This window comes from Schistocerca cancellata, chromosome 4, assembly GCF_023864275.1.
Source record: "Schistocerca cancellata isolate TAMUIC-IGC-003103 chromosome 4, iqSchCanc2.1, whole genome shotgun sequence".
NCBI classification, from domain to species: domain Eukaryota; kingdom Metazoa; phylum Arthropoda; class Insecta; order Orthoptera; family Acrididae; genus Schistocerca; species Schistocerca cancellata.
Window position 1 is genome coordinate 138,861,573 of NC_064629.1, and position 21,418 is coordinate 138,882,990.

The 21,418-nt window shown below is 38.9% G+C and overlaps 1 protein-coding gene across 2 annotated transcripts in view; it reads left to right on the forward strand.

The window, feature by feature from the left end:
- Positions 1-21,418, forward strand: part of LOC126183212 (cyclin-T-like) — a 113,670-nt gene that overhangs the window by 33,094 nt on the left and 59,158 nt on the right. For both annotated transcript variants that reach the window (XM_049924996.1, XM_049924995.1), the window contains exon 5: positions 10,732-10,822. In XM_049924996.1, coding sequence (XP_049780953.1) covers positions 10,732-10,822 — 91 coding nt within the window. The remainder of the gene's footprint in view (positions 1-10,731; positions 10,823-21,418) is intronic.

The following is a 21,418-nucleotide window of genomic DNA, read 5'->3' on the forward strand; positions in this document are numbered from 1 at the left end:
AGTGGGACTAGAACCACCGCCTCATCCACGTTCATCCTACAAAGCTCAAACACTAACCACCTGACCACCATGAACTCTTAACGCCTAGCACCTATGCACAAATAAATGTGTTATATAATAGACAAGTAAAACTTCTCTTCTGATTTTCTCGGTATTGCCACAGTAGTGCACCTAACCATTTGCACATTATGTTGTTTTAATGGCCTACTAAAGGTGTGCAAAGTTTGTAGTAAATCCATGATCCCAATGTTGTGGCTTTCCCTTGTCAGATGGGGAGCAATAAATAAGTATAGAAAGTTCTGAAGCAGAAGGTTGCAAATACTGCCTGTCCATCCACATTGAGATTTTGTGTAGTTTGTGTGTATTAATTCTGGGGAATATCTGAATGGTTTCTTCTAAACTGTTGCTAATTTCCTTCTCTATCCTTGTGCAACTGATGTTTTGCTGTCTCTGTGTGGCATAATGCCTCAGCATTCATTATTAACATGACAGGAGATAAAAGCTTTATTTTTTATGAATAATTAAGGCAGTGATCTGAGTGGTGGATAGTCATTTAAAATAGTGATGAATACTTAGACTTTTAAACTCTTTGCTCTTCAGAGTAGGTGCTTTAAATAGGTGTACACATACATTTTTTACTATGGAGCTTTACTGGTATGTTTAATGATCCAGGATGAGGAAGGTGGGCAAGAAGATTTCTGAGTGTTGCATAGAGTGAAGACTCACCTGAAAAAGTCATAAGGATGAAAGAATGCGGTGTAAGCTAAATAAACAAATAAATAAATAAATAAATAAATAAATAAATAAATAAAATTAAAAAGAAGGTTGGTAATAGAGTAAGGCCAGCAAAAATTAGTAAATTCTGAAACCACAAGAGGGAGGCTTGGAATCAGAATGAAATAGGGTAATAAACAGAAGTAGGGCAGAGTAATGGAAAGGAGGTGTTGACATGGAAACATATACAAGCAGAGACTTAGTTCAGGAGAAATGCCAGACTAGGATGTGCTGGAAGGGCAGCCGCAGATGCACACTGTTCATAGTTGTTCATATTGTAGTGGGATTGATATGATAAAAGTTATGAGCTATTTAATCAACTATACTAGAATGGAATGTATTTTGCACTTGGTTGTGAAATTTGCCCATGGTCAAGGTTTGGAGTTGAACATGGACCAGAGAATGTGCATTTGTCAATCTCAAATGGAACACTACATGGTAGCTGCAACTAAAGGTCTTGCTAAAGCCTTTCCTGTTGGAATGATCAGTACCTACTTATTGACTGACTAATTATGTATCTGTGTGTTTTGAGGTTGTGGAACAAGGAGATTAATTTTTAATTGTTGAGACAAGTTTAGGATACCAGTAATGACATGAGCATCTCAAGGCAATAGTCCTGTAGACCATTCCATGCCATAGTGCTCACACACAGGTTTTATCATGTATGGAAGTGAAGGAGTGTATAGGGGAACTCAGCAAGCATTGCCTGAAATCAAGTTTGGCAAACCTAAGGTTCCAGAGGGGGGCTGGGGAGTGTGGCTAGATCCCTGTTTCTTATAAACTCCGCACATTACAGCAACACTGTGTCTTATTTTGTAACTTTCTTTTTTGATGTCTCTTTCAGTGGCACATTATCATAGAATACACTGCTATTTATCAGAACAACGCAATAACTTGCCATGTGGCATGGTGGCGGAATATAATGTTCAAAGAGACTGGAAAACTTAGCTTAACTTCCATGGTTGTAATGCTGGCAGTAAAGTGTTTTGGCATAAAACTAAAGTTGAACAGTTCACAGAGGAAGTAATAGATATTTAGGCAGAATACAAGGCATTTATGCAGAACACATCTTAGATTGCAGTCAGTGGAGTGTTGGTTGCACTACAATTGTATTAAACTGCACAACCGCGTGTTTGATGTGAATTAATTCCTGTTTCTGTAGTTTCTCATGGCATGTAAATAGAGCCTATTAATTGTACTAAAAACCCTCCAGCAGCTTGAGCAAGCCTTTGCATAGTACTTTCACCCACCTACCCAAAAGACTTTAGGTGTTCAGTTTTCTTGAAAAGACTTCTACAAATATATTGGTAAATAACAACAATAGACCTTGTTCTTTGATGTTGAACATATTTATCATTATTTAAAAAAAGTAGGTAATTAAAATTTTTCTTGATGATGGCTTGGTGCAAGTGAGGTTCAATTTTGAAACTATTGATGTTGAAGGGTGAAGTATTTATCATGTATCTAAAAGATGGTACACTGCACCATATAATCGACTGATAACCAATGTAAGATCGTGTGGTGTACCTTCACAAACATGACTGCCTCAAATGATTTTTGATTAATAGAACCCAGTATGTTATAGTGGATTTAGAATGTTCAGCAGCAACAAAAGTGGCATAAAGTGTGTCCCAAGAAAGTGTTATAAGATCACTAATGTTTTCAGAGTACATAAATGGTTTATGATATCTAAACCATGAAGAAGATCAGTACTAGACTGATTTAGGATAGTAAGGGTTATAATATAGGGTCAACACTTACGTTCCCTATAGGAAAGTATTGTTGCTGGATGATTTAACGAAGTGCACACTTACTTGGTCTGTTTTCTACTTGCTGCACTGATTGCTGACATTAGTTAGATGTAGATAAATGTTAGAAAATGCCCATGAACAAGGGAAATAACCTGATTATATCTGATGTTGTTATTGGCGGTAATCTTTTGGGACCCTCATTTCTTAAATACTTGAAGATAAAATTATAAAATGATATGAAATGGACGAAACATGAAATCAATCATAGGGAAGGCAACTGGAGAACTTTGTTTAGTTAGGCACATTCTGTTAATGAAACTGCATACCATTCAATAGTGTGACTTAGACTAGAGTACTGGTGCACTTTTTAATATTCCTTATCCATTAGGTGTGGCAGGGGCGTGGAAGGACTTTAGAGACATATTGCTAGGATTGTAACTGGTTGATATAAAATGAAACAGATACATGAGGAACTTAAAATGAGAATCCTTTGAAGGAAAGTAACATTATTCGTATGAAACTGTGCCCTGTTACAGAACTTTATAGGTCAAGTATTTTGTGTGTACTATGCAACAGTCCTGCTGGCTTCATTGTACATCTTCAATTGGGACCATAAGAATAAGACTAAACAGATTGAAGTATGTATGGAAGGCAATAATGTTTCATTTTTCTTCTCCTACATAGGGAATATGACTGACAGTGACTAATATTGGTACGAAGCAAATACACTACTGGCCATTAAAATTGCTACACCAAGAAGAAATGCAGATGATAAACGGGTATTCATTGGACAAATATATTATACTAGAACTGACATGTGATTATATTTTCACGCAATTTGGGTGCATAGATCCTGAGAAATCAGTAACTAGTACAACCACCTCTGGCCGTAATAACAGCCTTGATGTGCCTGAGCATTGAGTCAAACAGAGCTTGGATGGCGTGTACAGGTACAGCCGCCCGTGCAGCTTCAACACGATACCACAGTTCATCAAGAGTGGTGACTGGCGTATTGTGACAAGCCAGTTGCTCGGCCACCATTGACCAGACGTTTTCAATTGGTGAGAGATCTGGAGAATGTGCTGGCCAGTGCAGCAGTGGAACATTTTCTGTATCCAGAAAGGCCCGTACAGGACATGCAACATTCGGTCATGCATTATCCTGCTGAAATGTAGGGTTTCGCAAGGATCGAATGAAGGGTAGAGCCACGGGTCGTAACATATCTGAAATGTAACGTCCACTGTTCAAAGTGCCGTCAATGGGAACAAGAGGTGACCGAGACGTGTAACCAATGGCACCCCATACCATCACGCCGGATGATACGCCAGTATGGCGATGACGAATACACGCTTCCAATGTGCGTTCACCGCGATGTCGCCAAACACGGATGCGACCATCTTGATGATGTAAACAGAACTTGGATTCATCCGAAAAACTGATGTTTTGCCATTCTTGCACCAAGGTTCGTCGCTGAGTACACCATCGCAGGCGCTCCTGTCTGTGATGCAGCGTCGAGGGTAACCGCAGCCATGGTCTCCGAGCTGATAGTCCATGCTGCTGCAAACATTGTTGAACTGTTCGTGCAGATGGTTGTTGTCTTGCAAATGTCCCCATCTGTTGACTCAGGGATCGAGACGTGGCTGCACGATCCGTTACAACCGTGGGGATAAGATGCCTGTCGTCTCGACTGCTAGTGATACGAGGCCGTTGGGATCCAGCACGGCGTTCCCTATTACCTTCCTGAACCCACCGATTCCATATTCTGCTAACAGCCATTGGATCTCGACCAACATGAGCAGCAATGTCGCGATACAATAAACCGCAATCGTGATAGGCTACAATCTGACCTTTATCAAAGTGGGAAATGTGATGGTAAGCATTTCTCCTCCTTACACGAGGCATCACAACAACGTTTCACCGGGCAATGCCGGTCAACTTCTGTTTGTGGATGAGAAATCGGATGGAAACTATCCTCATGTCAGCAGGTTGTAGGTGTCACCATCGGCGCCAACCTTGTGTGAATGTTCTGAAAAGCTAATCATTTGCATATCACAGCGTCTTCTTCGTGTCAGTTAAATTTCGCGTCTGTAGCACGTAATCTTCATGGTGTAGCAATTTTAATGGCCAGTAGTGTACATTTATTGGTAATGCACACACTTCTCCCAGCACTTCTGCAATTGTTGGAAACACTTCTGCAACACATCTTTTGTAATGGTGATCAGCTGGGCTGTTGTGTTCCACATGATATCTTCTCTTCACCCAAAATCATGTTCCTTTCAGGGGCATTAACGACTTGGGAAATAGCCAAAAGTGACATGCAACTATGTCCGACAGGAATGTTGCTCTTGGTGAAGAAAGTTCAAATCAGATGTGCAGATTGGACAGAAATGTTATCGCCATAAAACTGCCATTTTTTGCTGGCCACTGATCTGGTCATTTGCACCACACAGTATCACAATGGTGACGACGAACCTCCTGGTAGTATTCATTTATGATGATTTGGCCTTGTGATGTGTGTTCATGACGCACCACTCCATGAGAGTTGAAAGAAATGGCCAACATGATGTATAATCTTTGCCGTAGCTGTATTTAATATTAGAATATTAGAGTATTGGTATCTGCATGTTAGCTTCAGAGAAATTGTGAATACCTGTGGAATAATTCTGTCAGGATTGTTTGAAAACAGCTTCTGGCTGAATGTAAGAAATACTCGTTGTTGGGTGTGTGAAAATCCACTGTAGCTGAGGCAGGTTGAACATGGCAGGCAGTGAAGTGGGAAAATTCAGTGTGGGATTATAGGAGGCTGTGTAATTGCTCCTTACTTGTGAATGGCAGCTAGCTATAATTGTAGAAAAACGTAAGGTAATGCAGATGGAAATAGGAAAAACAAACCCATAATATTTGAATACAGCATCAGTAGTTTGCTGCTTGACACATTCACATCGATTAAATGTGTAGGCATAATGTTGCAAAGTGATATGAAATGGAATGAGCATGTAAGGATGATAGTATGGAAGCTGAATGGTAGACTTTGATTTATTTGGAGACTTTTAGGAAATTGTGGTTTGTCTGTAAAGGTTACAAGTGCAATCCATTCCATGTGTTCGCTATCTGCACCATGTCGGATTAAAGGAAGACACTGAAGAAAGTCAAAGGTGGGCTGCTAGATTTTTTTACCAGTAGATTCAAACAATGTGCAAGTATTGCGGAGATGCTTTGGAAACTCAATTGGGAATCTTTGGAAGGAAGGTGACGTTATTTTCAAGGAACACTTCTGAGAAAATTTAGAAAACCAGCATTTGAAGTTGACTGCAGAATGATTCTACTGCTGCCAATGTATGTTCCATGTAAGGACTACGAAAATAAGAGGAGTTTTGGCTCATACAGAGGCATAAAGAGAGTTGTTTTTGCCTCACTGTATTTGTGAGGGGAACAGGAAAGGAAATGGCCAGTAGTGGTACAACATACCCTCCGCCATGCCCTGTATACTTGCAGAGTGTGGATTTCTATGTAGGTGTAGCTGTACTGCATTGAAAAGAGTGTAGCTTCTGACTATACGCACAATTTATTATCAAAGCATTACTGACTCTTCTATGGGAAGTACGCATTGATATAAACAGATGTATGTGATTATAAATGGCGGGTTCCTTGCTCACTATTTGCATGTGGTTAGGAAAGTGCTTGCTCACTATTTACCTGTGGTTAGGAAAGTGCTAATCCAGCTCTTTCCTGGTCACTGGATAGAATGTCAAAGCATTAAAAGTTAGCCCGGATGCTATCCAATGTGGCACTATTGGACTGTTTTCTCTGGGGTAAGTTCAAAGATGAAGTGATAGTATTGGTACATCCTTATTGAATGAATCTCATCAGTCTTTCCAGAACTCCGTGGACTACCAAGTGCAAAAGTGTACTGCTGTAAACTGTTGATGACTTTAATGAAATTTTATAATACTTTCGTTTGTGATTTCCATTTTGTTGCTGTTGCTGATGTATTTTTGCAATATGTGTGTGTATCTTGAAATTAAAATGTTTTTTTTTTTTTTCATGAAAAGATATTGCGTAACAGTCTTCATACTCATTTTCCTTTTATTAACAAAGCCATTCAAGTTTTGACAATCACCTGTCTTTCAGGACTGATATAATTGTGTGTAACTATTATCATTGTTAGCTGGTGATCAGTAACTTTTTACAACTATTTCAAATCTGTCATTAAATTTTTAACTGTACCAAGCTGGTGTGTCTAATCAACTATACACAGGAGTTCCATAGGATTAACATGAACTCCTGCACACTATGAGAAAAAACTGATTATTCAAGACAAACAAATCCTAATTTTTAAATATTTCTGTTTCTCCAAAACTCCTTATCGGGTTTTGGAGAGTAAAGCACACTGAATTTGTCTGTTTGGGATCTACGGTATTAGCAACAGAAATTACTTAAGTTTATTTGAAAAAGGAAAGTTTGTAGTGATGTATCTGCAATGTGCCACTCAAAGGCTAAACTGACAAAACTCCAGTGCAACAGAAACAGAGATTAAAGTTAAATGCATATTTCAGCTTTAAATTATAACTCACTTTTCAGTTCATCATAATATTGCTGTGGTAATTGTAATTTTGTGTGATGTACAAATTTGATGAAAACACAACATAGATGATCACTGAAACAGAGAATAATGCCACATTTGTATTTTTTCAGCAGTTAATCACATTGTCTGTTGAAAAAGTTCACTTTTTATTCCATTTTAACTTCCATTATGACTAATCATCACAGTTCCTCACAAGTGGTCACTAGTTTCTTCAGTAGTCATGGTTCACAGGAGGAATATACAGTACTTCAGGAGGAATATTAGATGTCCTAACCCTTTCCTTGTCTAGGGTATCCAGGTTTACATTTGCAAATTCAGGTTGGTGACCTGCTGTGGATTTCTTCAAATTTGCTGCAAGGAATGAAAAATCTTCACAGATGTCTTCTGCTGTAGAGTGTAAGGTAGTAATCTTCCCAGTAGAATCCATTGTGTGTCAAGCTAATTTACTGGCAACCAATTGACTGTCTTCTGCCTGTTTGTTATGGCGTCTTAAAGAGTCTTTGTAGATAAAAAATCATTGTGATTTGTTTCAACTACTACAAAGGGGTTCTTTATTTTGCAGTAATGAATTACTTCGTTCCAGTCTTGTGGTGAGATGTTTTCTCTCTTTTTCACTTCGGATTCAATTATACCAAAGTTGGAGTCATTTGGCAGATAGCTACCTCCAGGCATTAAAAATTGAAAATCAGTGATGTCCACTTCGGTTGCAGAACTTGGTAGAAGTTTCATCATGGTTAACATAGTTTTTATCTTTCAATTCTGATCCATGCATAAACCTGAGTAAGTCAGTATATGCGTGTGGTCTGTTGCATAGTTTGTTATGTGCTGTTACAGGCATGTATCTCCCTCTTGTGGCCCCCTAAGAACCTTCTGTTTCTGGCCATTCATGCATAGATACATAAACCCTTTGCTGCTATTGAAATCATTACAATCAAAATTTTATACATACAAGTTTCATTTATAGTACGCAGTTGATAATGATAACTTTATGTACAAGCATTTAGGGGCAATACTAAAAGCAAGATGAAATGGGGTAATCATGTAAAATTGGTATTGAGGAGGGTAGATGGAATACTTAATTATGAAGAAGCAGATTCTGTGGAAATATGTATAAGAAAACTTTGTTACTTTGGCCTCCGAAAGCTGTAACAAAATGTTCAGTTGCCGTGGAAAGTATTGTTACCTAAGGATGCGATTAAATGAATGGAGTTAAACATTTTGGCCACTGAAAATATAAATATTTGTGAGGTTTCCGTAATCAAAAGTAAAAAAAAAAATTATTAAAAAAATTGAGTTAGTCAGTTTGGCCTCTGAGTGGCACAGTTAATACTTGCTATTACAAAAGGCTTGATGTTGTTCAATGAGGACTTTATTACAGTTCATCGTGGTTAAAGTAAAATCGTGATATCTTAAAAAGTTTTGGAAATATTTGATGTGAACACCTTTAACTGAACCACCCTCATATGTAGAGTTAGAATAATAATCTTGCTGCATCATATCCTTACTCATGGTATCATAACATGGTACTTGTTTTAAATGTAGTTGACTCTGTCAAAAGTGAGTATTAGTGTGCTATGCATTTTATATTAGGTTTGTGCATAATTTCCTGGAGTGTTTGTTTTGCATGTTGTCATTCCGGTTGCTATGGATTACTTATTGATTGCCATTTTTTATTTGTACTTTACTGTTGCTGTTTGAATTAACATATCGTCATTTTGTTATTTGGAGATAGGGAGTGGAGCGTTGGATGCTAAAAATTGAGTGCCAACTGGAGAAATCTGAACATTTCTGACATATTCTTCTGTTGGAGTTTAATAGAGGGGTGACAGCGGCATAGACAACCAGAAACATTTGCGCTGTGTACAGGGATATTGCCATTGGACAGAGCATGGCAAGAAAATGATTTTCTCATTTTGAGGAGAATCATTTTGACATTCCATGTTCAGGAAGACCTTTGGGGTGTGATGAAGATAGTTTAAACGCATTAATTCACAATGATATACAGCAGTGCACTCGAGAATTGGCAGATGTGACGGGCTGTGATCATTCTACCATTGTGCGATATTTGCATGCAGTGGAGAAGGTTCAAAAATTGGTGTAGGTACTGCAAGTTTTAAGCCAAAATCACTAAAATCAGCAGTTGTCCATACATGCATATCTCTGCGTGCTCATCATCAATTGGTTTGTGAACAAGACCGACCATTCCTATCTACTGGTGCTGAGAAATGGTATCTTTATGCTAACTTAAGAAAAAGAAAAGAATGATTGAACCCAAACAAAGCAGCAGGTTCCCGTAAAAATCACCTGCGTGCATCCACAAAAGATAATGTTATGCATCTGGTGGAACAGCGACAGTGACAGATTGCTTCCTCGAGGTGTAAATGTTACTGCTGACATTTATTGTCAATAACTAAGATGTCTTGCAGAGACAATCCAAGAACAAAGGCCAGGAAGACTGTGAGAAGTGATGCTACTCCATAATAATGCCCACCCGCATTCTGCTAGACTGACAAAAACACTATACATGAGTTGGGTTAGGAACTGATTCCATACCCACCTTACTCGTCTGATCTTGTACCCTCAGATTTTTCCCCTTTTCTGCTCTGTCAAATAACCTTCAAGGAACTTCCTTTCTGGATGAAAATGTGCTGTGAACTTGACTCATTGAGTACTTCGCCTCAAAACCACGCCATTTCTGCAGTTGTGGAATCGAAAAGCTACCACAGTGTTGGCAGACTTGTAAATAGTAAAGGAGAATATTTTGTTGATGACTAAAGTCTCAGTTACGTGTACCTATTGTGTTTATTAAACTTGTGGAAAAAGCTATGAATTTATCATGAATCTATCGTGTTGATGCTGTGTGCAACTGGCTTAGTGACAGAATATTAGCTGTAAATAATTTAATTATCTCACTCTGCATTCCAATAATATGTAATTTGGTACCAACAATATGTTGATGCCTCCAGAATGAGATTTTCACTCTGCAGCGGAGTGTGCGCTGATATGAAACTTATTGGCAGATTAAAATTGTGTGCCTGACCGAGACTCGAACTCGGGACTTTGCCTTTCGCGGGCAAGTGCTCTACCATACTTGCCTGCGAAAGGCAAAGTCCCGAATTCGAGTCTCGGTCGGGCACACAGTTTCAATCTGCCAGGAAGTTTCAATATGTTGATGGTTGTAAATGCAGCTTTCATTATTGCCAACAGAAACAGTTAAGATAGAAAGTAACATAATAGAAAATACTGTTAGCCTTAGGAGCTACACAATCCCTCTTTGTGGAGGAAGGAGTGATTGGTTGAGGAATGTTAGTCATCCTTTAATTTCTGAAGAAGGAACATATAGTTCTGAAAATAAGAGTGTTATTTTCTATTTCTTTATTTTGGATTTTAGGTTTTTTTGCTGGCGGTACTGGGAGTTGTGCTCCCTGAAGATAAGCACAAGTTCAAGGCATTCACTCTGTTCTTCTGTAATTTCAATTATTTTAACACTTAAACTTCACATTTTATACATTTGATTGATAGAAATATGGGATGTATTGCTTACTCATTTAAATTGTAGATTTATGAATGAAGAACTTGTGTTGAAGTGTTAATGCAGTAATTTGTATATAACTTTTACAGTCTCCATTTGACAACGATGTGCCTTCAATACAAACCAACTGTTGTGGCGTGTTTCTGTATTCACTTGGCTTGCAAGTGGTCAAATTGGGAGGTATGTTTACTCATTATTTTGTTTGCTAAATTTTATCTGGTAAGGTGAAACCTTTATTTTGTAGGTGTTTTTAAAGCTCATTAGATATCTGATTGTTAAAAGGAAAACTCGTTTTGTGGAATAATATAAAGGAACATTGTTTTTTCAGTCCCCACCCCAGTCCTTCCCTCCCATCTCCATACAACTTTATTGTATGATTTTCACAAAGGTTTGATGCATTGTAATTGAGTAAAAGTGGTTGTTCTAGAAAATATGGGCTGATGCATCAGCTGATCTCTTGGAGTTTTTCTTATTTAGGGTTAGTGCTCTGTGATTGTTCTAAAAGCAGTAAGTGAAATATGTTTCAAATGCAAAATGGGAGGACAATGGAAAATTGAGTGCTGCGTGTCACTTAAATTATTGGTGTTTCTTTTATTTACAGTCATGAACAATTGAATTTGAAACTATTACCTAATAGTAAGTAAAATCAGCTTTCACTCTTCATGACTGTGATTCATAATGGTAAGGAAACTGGAGGAAATCAGAAGTTAATGGGAGCTATCGTGATCCATTGCTGATCAGCTCCCTCTTCCAAATAATGGAGACATGGGAGGAATGAGGTCCAATTCACTTCATAGAATTGCTGATGTTTTACGTTCTCAATTCATTTGAGGTTAGGACAGGGGCAGTCAAGTACTCTGTCCACATGCAGTGCTTGTGCAAGTGTGTCAATCCCTCACACGAGTGCACACTTCCCCCTCTACCACACAGTGCTGTCCCCCTCTACCACACAGTGCTGCATGAGTGGGAGGAGGGAAAGGAGAGGTAACTGCAAAAGCGTGGATTGCGGCTTTGTTTTACATTTCTCAACAACATAGATAATAAACAAAACAAATTTTAGTAGTACGTAATTATTTCTAGTGCACTGAAGACATAATAAGATTTATGTATGGCACAAACTGTTGTCATGAGAATCACACAGGTTGCCACGTAACAGTGACTTACTTGGTTTCATAATTGAAAAACACCTTTCATGTATATATGTTGATCGAAACATTGATATAATATTTGCAATCTCATGATCCAGGCGTGGAAATGCTTCCCGAGGAACACAACGTAAAACTCCTGGACAGTTTTAATGCAAAAGTCTTTGTCTTTTAAACAGGAATTGTATTACAGATTGACCAGTTTTGTCTGCAGATGCACGTGGACTCTTTCAGCTGAAATGGCTAAGTGTCTCGAAAACAGCTCAAAAAACAGGTCTAAGAAAGGCTGTGGCCTCAGATGTTTAGGAAGCTTTTGCTGGAATTATTGAAAGTCATTAATAGATTGTTCAAAATTCATGTTTCCTTTAACACTTCCGCTATTGTGGGTGTTTCTACACATCCTGCTACACTCTTCTCCAGGTGCTGTGGATGTGTATACACATGCCATTTGGGTTTCCCTACATGCTCTGGACATCTGTATGCGTCCTTAGCTGCCGACTTCTTATTGCTTCAGATGAGTTACTTCCATATCTCGGCAAATAAAAAAATTTCGAATAATTAAAATAAAACATATGTGCCACATTGTGTGATATCATTGGGGGGGGGGGGGGGGGGTGAAGAATGAAATGAGATATCTTACTGCCTTCGATTTTAAACAAAATTTCAATATCTTGTCTATATCGTTCACTGCATTATATGAGCTAAACTCAACCACATGCGAAGTTTACCAGTGTGTTTTTACCTCTGCAAACACTTTAAACTTATGTGCAATGTTGTACTCAATTTGATGCGGCACAGTAAGTATGATGCCTAATGAAAAGGAGTTTGGTGAAGATATCAGTCTGTAAGATGTACAAAAATCAAATTTTGTCACCTAATGGTTTTTGAAAAATCTCTCAGCACAGGTACCAGCATTTGGCAAACAGTAGAGCCATAACAAAAGTCGTCCTCACCACAGAATGCAGAGAGCAGGCCTGTAGTAGTAAAAGGGTTAATGCCAGTTAGCTTAAGGAAATGTATGGTGTTCCTCATTAGAAGTTGTCCCTTCCACAGTGCAGTTTTCGTTTTAAGTGCATCCATTGTCGCCATGAAATCAGAAATAAATTGCTTCTCACCTTGCAAACTCTCCCTGCAGGCAGTCTGCAGTTAACTCTATTTAAAATGCAAGGTCTGCAATCCATTATGGATTCTCTAATTTTTGTTCTTGCTTTCCATTTTTCTTCAGAAATTCAGCAACAGTGGATCTGACATCAGAAACTCATTCCAGACATTTCATTTGCTTAACAAGCATACTTTGCAGTAATATATAACATATCCATACTCTTCATTCAGTTTCATAAAAAACTGCTGTGACTAACGATGTACATGTACATACATACTCTGCTAGCCACTGTACAATGGGTGGCATAGGATACCTAGTATCACTACTAGTTATTTCCTTTCCCGTTCCACTTGCAAATAGAGTGAGGGAAAAATGGCTATCTGTACCTCTGTATGAGCCCTAATTTCTCTTATCTTATCTTAGTGGGTCTTGGTGGCAGTAGAATCGTTCTGCAGTCAACTTCAAATGCTAGTTCTCTGAACTTTCTCAATAGTGTTTCTCAAAATGAATGTTGCCTTCCCTCCAGGGGATTCCCATTCTTGCTGTTGATCAAACCTGCCAGTAACAAATCTAGCAGCCCATCTCTAAATTGCTTTGATATTTTAATATGACCTGGTGCAGATCCTAAACACTGGAATAATACTTGACAGTGGATCGTACTAGTGTTCTACGAGCCATCTCCTTAAATTCTCTAAATATACCAAAGTTGACAATTTGCCTTCCCTACTACAAACATTATATGCTGATTTCATTTAATATCGCCCTGCAGTGTTATACCTAGATATTTAATCGACCTGACCCGTGTGAAGCAGCACACTGCTAATGCTGTATTCGAACATTATGGGATCACTTTTCTTACTCATCTACTCGTTACTTAAGAAGACTTAGCACCACTCACATATCTGGGAATTCTGTATGCTTTTACCTTCATTTTTATACATTTAAAGCTAACTGCCAATCAGCACATCGACTTGAAATTTTGTCAAAGTCATCTTGTGTTTTCCTACAGTGACTCAACATGATACCTTTCCATACTGCAGACAAGGGAAACTCCAGAATTGGTCATATAAATTTGAAAACTTTATTATTATTATTATTATTATTATTATTAGTGCACATATAATTATGCACAAAATATAACTTCAAACCTAATTATAGTAAAGAATATGCCAATTGCTAGTTGGCATGTTCTCTGCGATGAACACACGTTTGAAGTTATTTTTTATTCATGGTTATATGGCTTCACAGGACTTAGTCTTGCGCTGAAGATGATCACTCTGTGATTGAAAATTGATATGCAGTAGTAATAATAGTAATAAATGTTTTCAGATTTATACAACCAATGCTGGAGTTTCCCTTGCTTGCAATACTTGTTGTGTGGTTGTGGTGAACAAACTTCCTAATGGAATTGAACCTTCCTATGCACCACAGCAACATCAGCAAACAGCGACAGGTTGCTGCTCACCCTCTCAATCAGATTGTTTATGTATATAGAGAATAATAACAGTCCTGTCACACTTCCCTGGGGCACTTTTGACGATACCCTTGTCTCCCATGAACACTCACTGTCGAGGACGAGGCACTGGGTCGTATTAATTAACAAGTCTTCAAGCTAGTCACATATCTGGGAACCTAATCCATGTGTTCGTACCTTCATTAACAGTTGCGGTGGGGCATCTAGACATATGGAATTTGCCTGCTGCCCTTCATCCATAGTCCACAGGATATTGTGTGACAGAAGGGCAAGTTCTGTTTTGGACAAGCAATGTTTTCTAAAACTGCTGATTTATGGACAGAAGATTTTCGAATTCAAAGGAAATTTATTATATTCGAACTGAGAATATGTTCAAGAATTCTGCACAAAACGGATGTTAAGTACATCGGTATGTAATTTTGCGGGTTAGTCCTTTCACCCTTCTTATATGCAGGAGGCACCTGCACTTTTTTCCAGTCGGTTGGGACTTAATTCTGAGTGAGAGAGTCATGATAAATGCAAGCTAAATAAGGGGCCAATGCCATAGAGTATTCTTTGTAGAACCGAACTGGGATTCTATCCACACCTGGAAACTTATCTGTTTTCAACTCTTTCAGTTTCTTTTCTACACCAGGGATGCCTATTGCTGTGTCCTCCATATGCGAGTCTGTGTGCTGGTCAAACTACAGCATGTTTGTACGATCTTCCTGTATGAAAAATTTCTTAAATGGGAAATTTAAAACGTCAGCTGTCCTCTTGGCATCTTCTATTGCCACATCAATGTGGCCGTCCGCCGCCGTGGTCTCGCGGTAGCGTTCTCGCTTCCCGAGCACGGGGTCCCGGGTTCGATTCCCGGCGGGGTCAGGGATTTTCACCTGCCTCGAGATGACTGGGTGTTTGTGTTGTCCTTATCATTTCATCATCATCCAGGAAAGTGGCGAAATTGGACTGAGCAAAGGTTGGGAAATTGTACGGGCGCTGATAACCACGCAGTTGAGCGCCCCACAAACCAAACATCATCATCATCAATGTGGCCAAAGAGTGAGAGTATAGAAATCTCTGACACATTTAGCGATTTTACACAGGACCAGAATTTTCTCAGCTTCTCAGTGAGAACTTTTGTTAAAGTATGACAAATGGTGGTAATTGTTGTGTGCTTCATGCATCAGTCGTTTTACAGACACACAAATCTCCACTAACTTTTGCCTGTCAGCATTTGCCTGTTCTCTTTTGAACCAAGAGTGTAATAGTCTTCGCTTCCTCAGCATTTTCTGAATTTTATTAAATCATGGAGTGTACTTTCCATCCTTATCCACTTACTTGGAATATAATTCTCCTGAGTGCGATATTCAGTCCATTTAAACTTTGCCCATAATTTCTCTATGCCCATCATACTGGAACTGAATGACGCCCACTCATTGTCAAAGTGGGATGCTAACAATTGATTATCTGCTCTTTCTAGCAAAAATACTCTCCTAGCCTTCTTGATCTTTTTATTAACTCTAGTAACCATTGTCACCAAGATGATGTACTGATCACTAATCCCTGTCTCTATACTGATACCTTTGATAAGGTCAGGCCTGTTCATAGCTTCTAGATCTAAAATATTTCTGGTGCATGTAGGCTGTCAAACTTGCTGTTCAAGACTGTTTTTGGAAAAGTGTTCAAAAGTGCTTCGCTAGACTAATAATAAAGTGTGCAACTTCAGAAAAATTACTCTTCTCACCACGGTTTCCATCATGTACTCAATGCCTGCATGTTTAACACAAAGTGCTTCTTGATGCACAGAACAAGGAATCCTAAACAAGCCATCTGTCAGTTGTTATAATCTGTAGCTCTTTCATCATCAACTAAATCTTAAAATCCTTTCTACATGGTTGTGTAATGGTGTTTCATAGCAAATTATGATACCCATCGATTATTCAAGTACGTAATAGATATTGAGAGCTCTCATCCTTCTCCTCTGTGATTCCCATTCATTTTTATAGGATTGCAACCATAGATCCCTAGATTGTCTCTCCTGCGCAAACAGTCACTGGCCCTGGGAACTTCCTTTCTACCAGGAATAAATAAGAAAGGATAAACATTGCTTACACCAAGGTTCTGCTCAACTGGAGAAAGTTGGGGTGACCAAAATAAGGTTCAGCAAATTCATAAGAAAGTGTCGCATCACATTGGTAAATGAAATGTTGCACCATACCGAGGAGGGTAGAACAAAGCTGAGACATGCAGACTAGTGCCGACACAGGCTGAACCTTGGACTGCACATGGGCAGCTTGTTGTGCTCACGTGAAGTTTTTCGTGCCTGACCGACCCTGGGTTAGGTAATCAGGAAGGCAGGAGGGGGGGGGGGGGGGGGGGCACACAAGCAATTTCATGCTCATGTGGTGTTCATCAAACCATTGTGTGTATGGGGTACTGTAGGCTAATGAAGTGATGCAAATGATTGTAGACAGTAGGATATTTTATTGTTTTTGTTGAGAGATGATGACTAGTATATTAAAATTTCATCCCATGTATTGTCTCCCATAAGAGAATACCTATGCCACCTGCCTGAATGATACCTTGCTTGCTAGTGGAATATACTACCACTTTTGGTTTTCAACTTGTTTATGCCCTGCTATTGACATTTGCCATTGTGTACTGTGAGATGTCATTTGTCATTCCAAACAGTCGTTTTCCATGCTTGTAGCATCCAGTGGGGGTTATTTTCTGCCCACGATATTCTATGTACCACATATTGAGGAGATCATTCTCGATGGTATTTTTGACCACGGGTAGTTGTTCAGCATTGAATTGACAAATGATTTGCTGCGCTGTGGCTGGTCTCTCCCCAGTTACGAAACTTGATGGTTGACCTTGTCATCAACACATTTTTTCCATGGCAGTTGACTCTGGCAGTTTCTCCAGAATGTAAGTGCTTTTGGTATGCTGTTGACACAGTCAACATGAAAAGCCCAGTGCTTGCACAACCACAGAAATAGAATGTCTCATCCATTATGCTCACTTGATACTTCTACTATCAGGTGTGTTGATATCACATGTCCTGCCGATTCTGCCCTCTATTGTCACGGAACTGCCCAGTGGGAGACATAATGACTCCCAGTCCATTCACAATGGTGGTCAGCACTTTTCTCCAATATAGCAGGTAGCTCAGATTTCATTACTCATGGTTGTATAAAGAAGAAATTTATAATTGTCAAAATAGTTCTTAAATACCAATGCTGCTAAATGTAAAAAATAAGGTTGCAAAGGTACAATGCCAGAAGGAACTATACAATTTGTAAAATCTGATTGTTGGAAAATCTCCTGCAATATTTTTCTTGATATAAATCCCTTGGCTTTAACCGTTAAATCACAAAGCAAAACAAAATATGTCTTTATTCACCTTCCAGAATACACAGTATGGTGTGCCTGTGTAAGTGGTGGACTGTTAAACAACTAGGACAGCCTACAGTGGCTAGTCCATGTAGTACTAGTGGTGGCTGTTGTTGTTGTTCATGATGATGATGATGATATTCGTTAATTGAAAAGGCATCTGCAGTCTTCCCCCTTGGTTATGACAAATGGGTGAACCACCTTCATTGATAACAGTGTTGTCCTTTTTAGCGAAATGTAAAGAAAGGCGTGCAAACTCTTGTGCAGTTACTTAAAGAATCTATTGTTATACAACCAAATGCAATACTTTGTGAACTGGATCAAACAAAATGAATGGGCTTCAGTGCAGCCAGATTGTCTGTATTGATACATATGAAACTGCAGAGGGATGAAAAACTGAAAAATCTAGTGCCTTACTGTGAACAAAAATGGGGACTCACTAGGTGCGATGTGTTGTAAGACCAAACATACAGAAGTGTGTTGGTCGACTCATTTCATTGCAAAAGAATACAATCATTCTTGTATAAAAATGTGTAAACTTGGACCAAGATATCTACAACCAGTTCCCTAGAGGAATAATTACTACAAGGATAAAATAAAAATTCCCTCCAATCTAAGAATATTGTGAGTGAAGGTAAAGAACTGTGGAGAGGTTACACTCTCATATCCTGTGCATTAATGCCTGCTCAGTCATTGCAAGAATCGTGGGTGAGGTAAAAAAAAAAAAAAACTGGTGTTTTTACAGTTGTCAATGAAAATCTAAGCCTTACAAAGTCATTAAAGAATGCCACATGTTACCGAATGTATTCGACATGTAAAATCGCGAAACCAGGTTACATGGTTGGAAGAGACCTGGTGGCACCAGAAGATAATTTCAGGTAGACTATATAATTGTAAGATTGAGATTTAGAAACCGTGTTTGTATTGGAAAGCATTTTCAGAAGTAGATGTATATCTTTCACCATAATTTGTTTGTTATTAAAAACAGACACAAGCTGAATTACGGAGTAGTAGGAAAGTAAGGAGAAAGGTCCAGGATTAATTGAAAGAATTAAAGGTTGTTGAGATGTTGAGCATTCTATATCAGTACTCTACAAGCCACTGTGCAGTGCATGGTCGAGAGTACTTCATACTAATACTATCAACTTTCTTTGCTATTCCATTTGCATACAAAGCAAGGGCAAAAATGACTGTTTATATGCTTCTGTATGCACTATGACCTTTCTTCTTTTTTATCATGACCCCTATGTGAGATATACTTTGGTGGCAACGTAGTGGTTGCCCAATCTTCATTGATTACAGGTTCTCTAAATTTACCCACTAGGGTTTCGCGAGAACTTTGTCATCCTTTTTAAAAGGATACCCATTTAAATTCTCTGAGCATTTACCTTACACTTCCCTATGGTCTAAACCAACCTGTTACAATCCTTGCAGCATGTCTCTGAATTTGTTCAGTGTTTGTTATCCTGCATTAGGCAGTAACGGGGTGAAGTAGTCAAAAGAGTCTTAAGAAATAAGATAGATGAAGAATGAGTAGCCTTGAGTTATGAAACAGTAGCTTTGATTTGTGAAATAGTCAAGGCAACAAAGGGCCAACTAGGGAAAAATGACAAGGCCCAACAGAAATAGTTGGATTTAATGATGAAAGGAGAAAATATAAAAATGTAGCAAATGAAGCAGAAAAAAGTAACTGCATATCTCTAAAAAGGGTTCTTGATAGAAAGTGCAAACTGGGAAAATTTAAATAGCTAATGGGGAAGTGCAAAGTTACAAAACCATGCATGACTATTGGAAATAAGGATGCCGTGTGTAGAAAAATTAGATACCTGTGGAAAAAAGAGAAGCATCTGTATGCACATAAGGTTCTCGGATGGTAAGCCATTACAAAGCAAAGAAAGGAAGGCTGAAATTTGGATGGAAATATTTGGAAGGGGTATACAAAGGAAAGAAATGTGAAACAAATATTATGGAAAGGGAATGGGAATGTGATAGTGAGACTAATTTGATAAGGCACTGAAAGTTGTAAGCCAATTATTACGATACATGGGAGAACCTACTGTTCCACCTCATATCCAGGATATGAGACAGACAAAATATCCTGACTTCCAGATAATTGTAATAATCCCATTAATAAACATTAAGTGTCTACAGAAGAGTGGTACGACTGGGGAAGTTGACCTGTGAGGAGATAAATTTGGGTTCTGGAGGAATGTAGAAAGATGAGACTCGGTGACCCGTCTTAGGAGGTATCTTGAAGAAAGGAAACTCTAAATTTATAACAACTGTAAATTTAGGAAAAAGTTTTTGACAATGTTGTCTGGATTACAGTCTTTGAAGTACTTTATGTGCATAGATTGAAGCAGCGAGTGAAACTTTGTACCAAGGCGAGGAATCGAAGCTGGGTCTCCTGCTTACTAGGCAGGTGGAGGCTCTCTATGTTCTGAAATAGCACCTCTGCATCAAATTTAAATGCGGGATCCAGCCTCAAACCCAGGTGCAGATACACAATTTTAGAGACTTTACTGGTCTCATATAGATATGATTTTATGCATATAGACTGATGCGGTGAGCAAAAATTTGTGCTAAGGCCGGGAATCAATCCCAAGTCTCCTGCTTACTATGCAGGTGCATTTAGCCAATAAAACACCTTAGCACAGTGTGCAGTTGTGTGAACCACAATGTATTGAGCAGAAGTAGGGAGCAAAGCAACACTGCTATGATGACAGGCAGTAGCACCTGTTGTTTATATTAAATCTCCTGGATTCATTGGTTTGGTTATAAGAAATTATGTTTTAAAAACTTGAATGTCATAACGAGTTTTTATGCTGGGATGGGGATGGGGAGGGGGGTAGGGGGGTGGTTGCATAGATGAAGAGGTGCATTCTGGCACCTAAAATTTTAGAAATTAAGCACTAGAGGGAGCCAATTTAAACCTCTGGGCCTCTTCAAATTGGTTGATACCTTTAAGTTGCGAAAAGTATTCCAGCTATTGATAGCAGATACAGTAAAATCGACATTATCGAGTACATATGCACAGCATGAAACACTTGGGGCAGTTTCTTCAGTTTGTTAAACAGCTGACAGCTCTAGCTAATGAGCTTTTTTTTTTACGTAAGATTGGATCGGATTGTTTGGGGGAGGAGACCAGACAGCGAGGTCATCGGTCTCATTGGATTAGGGAAGGACGGGGAAGCAAGCCGGCTGTGCCCTTTCAAAGGAACCATCCTGGCATTTGCCTGTAGCGATTTAGGGAAATCATGGAAAACCTAAATCAGGATGGCCGGACTCGGGATTGAACCGTCGTCCTCCCGAATGCGAGTCCAGTGTGCTAGCCACTGCGCCATCTCGCTCAGTTTTGCGTAAGAGCTCATTTAACAACTGCAAATAAGTAGTACTCAGTAAACTGAAAACAGTACTACTCGGTAAAAACAAGGTCAGTAAAGTTATTTTGTGTGTTCATGTAAGAAGTCGGGACAGGAAATGTAGAGGAGGTATAGTCTGTCTGTAGACTGAAAATCGAGCAGTGCTAATAGAGGGGGAAGTTGCCTTTCCTGAAATAGTACATCATCTGCTGTACAGGATGACTAAGAATCAACTTACCCTCTAGCAGTGTAGAACAGTATGCAGAGATTTACATAGGTTCTGCCCATTTGCATTTATTTTGTTAGCCTTCTTAG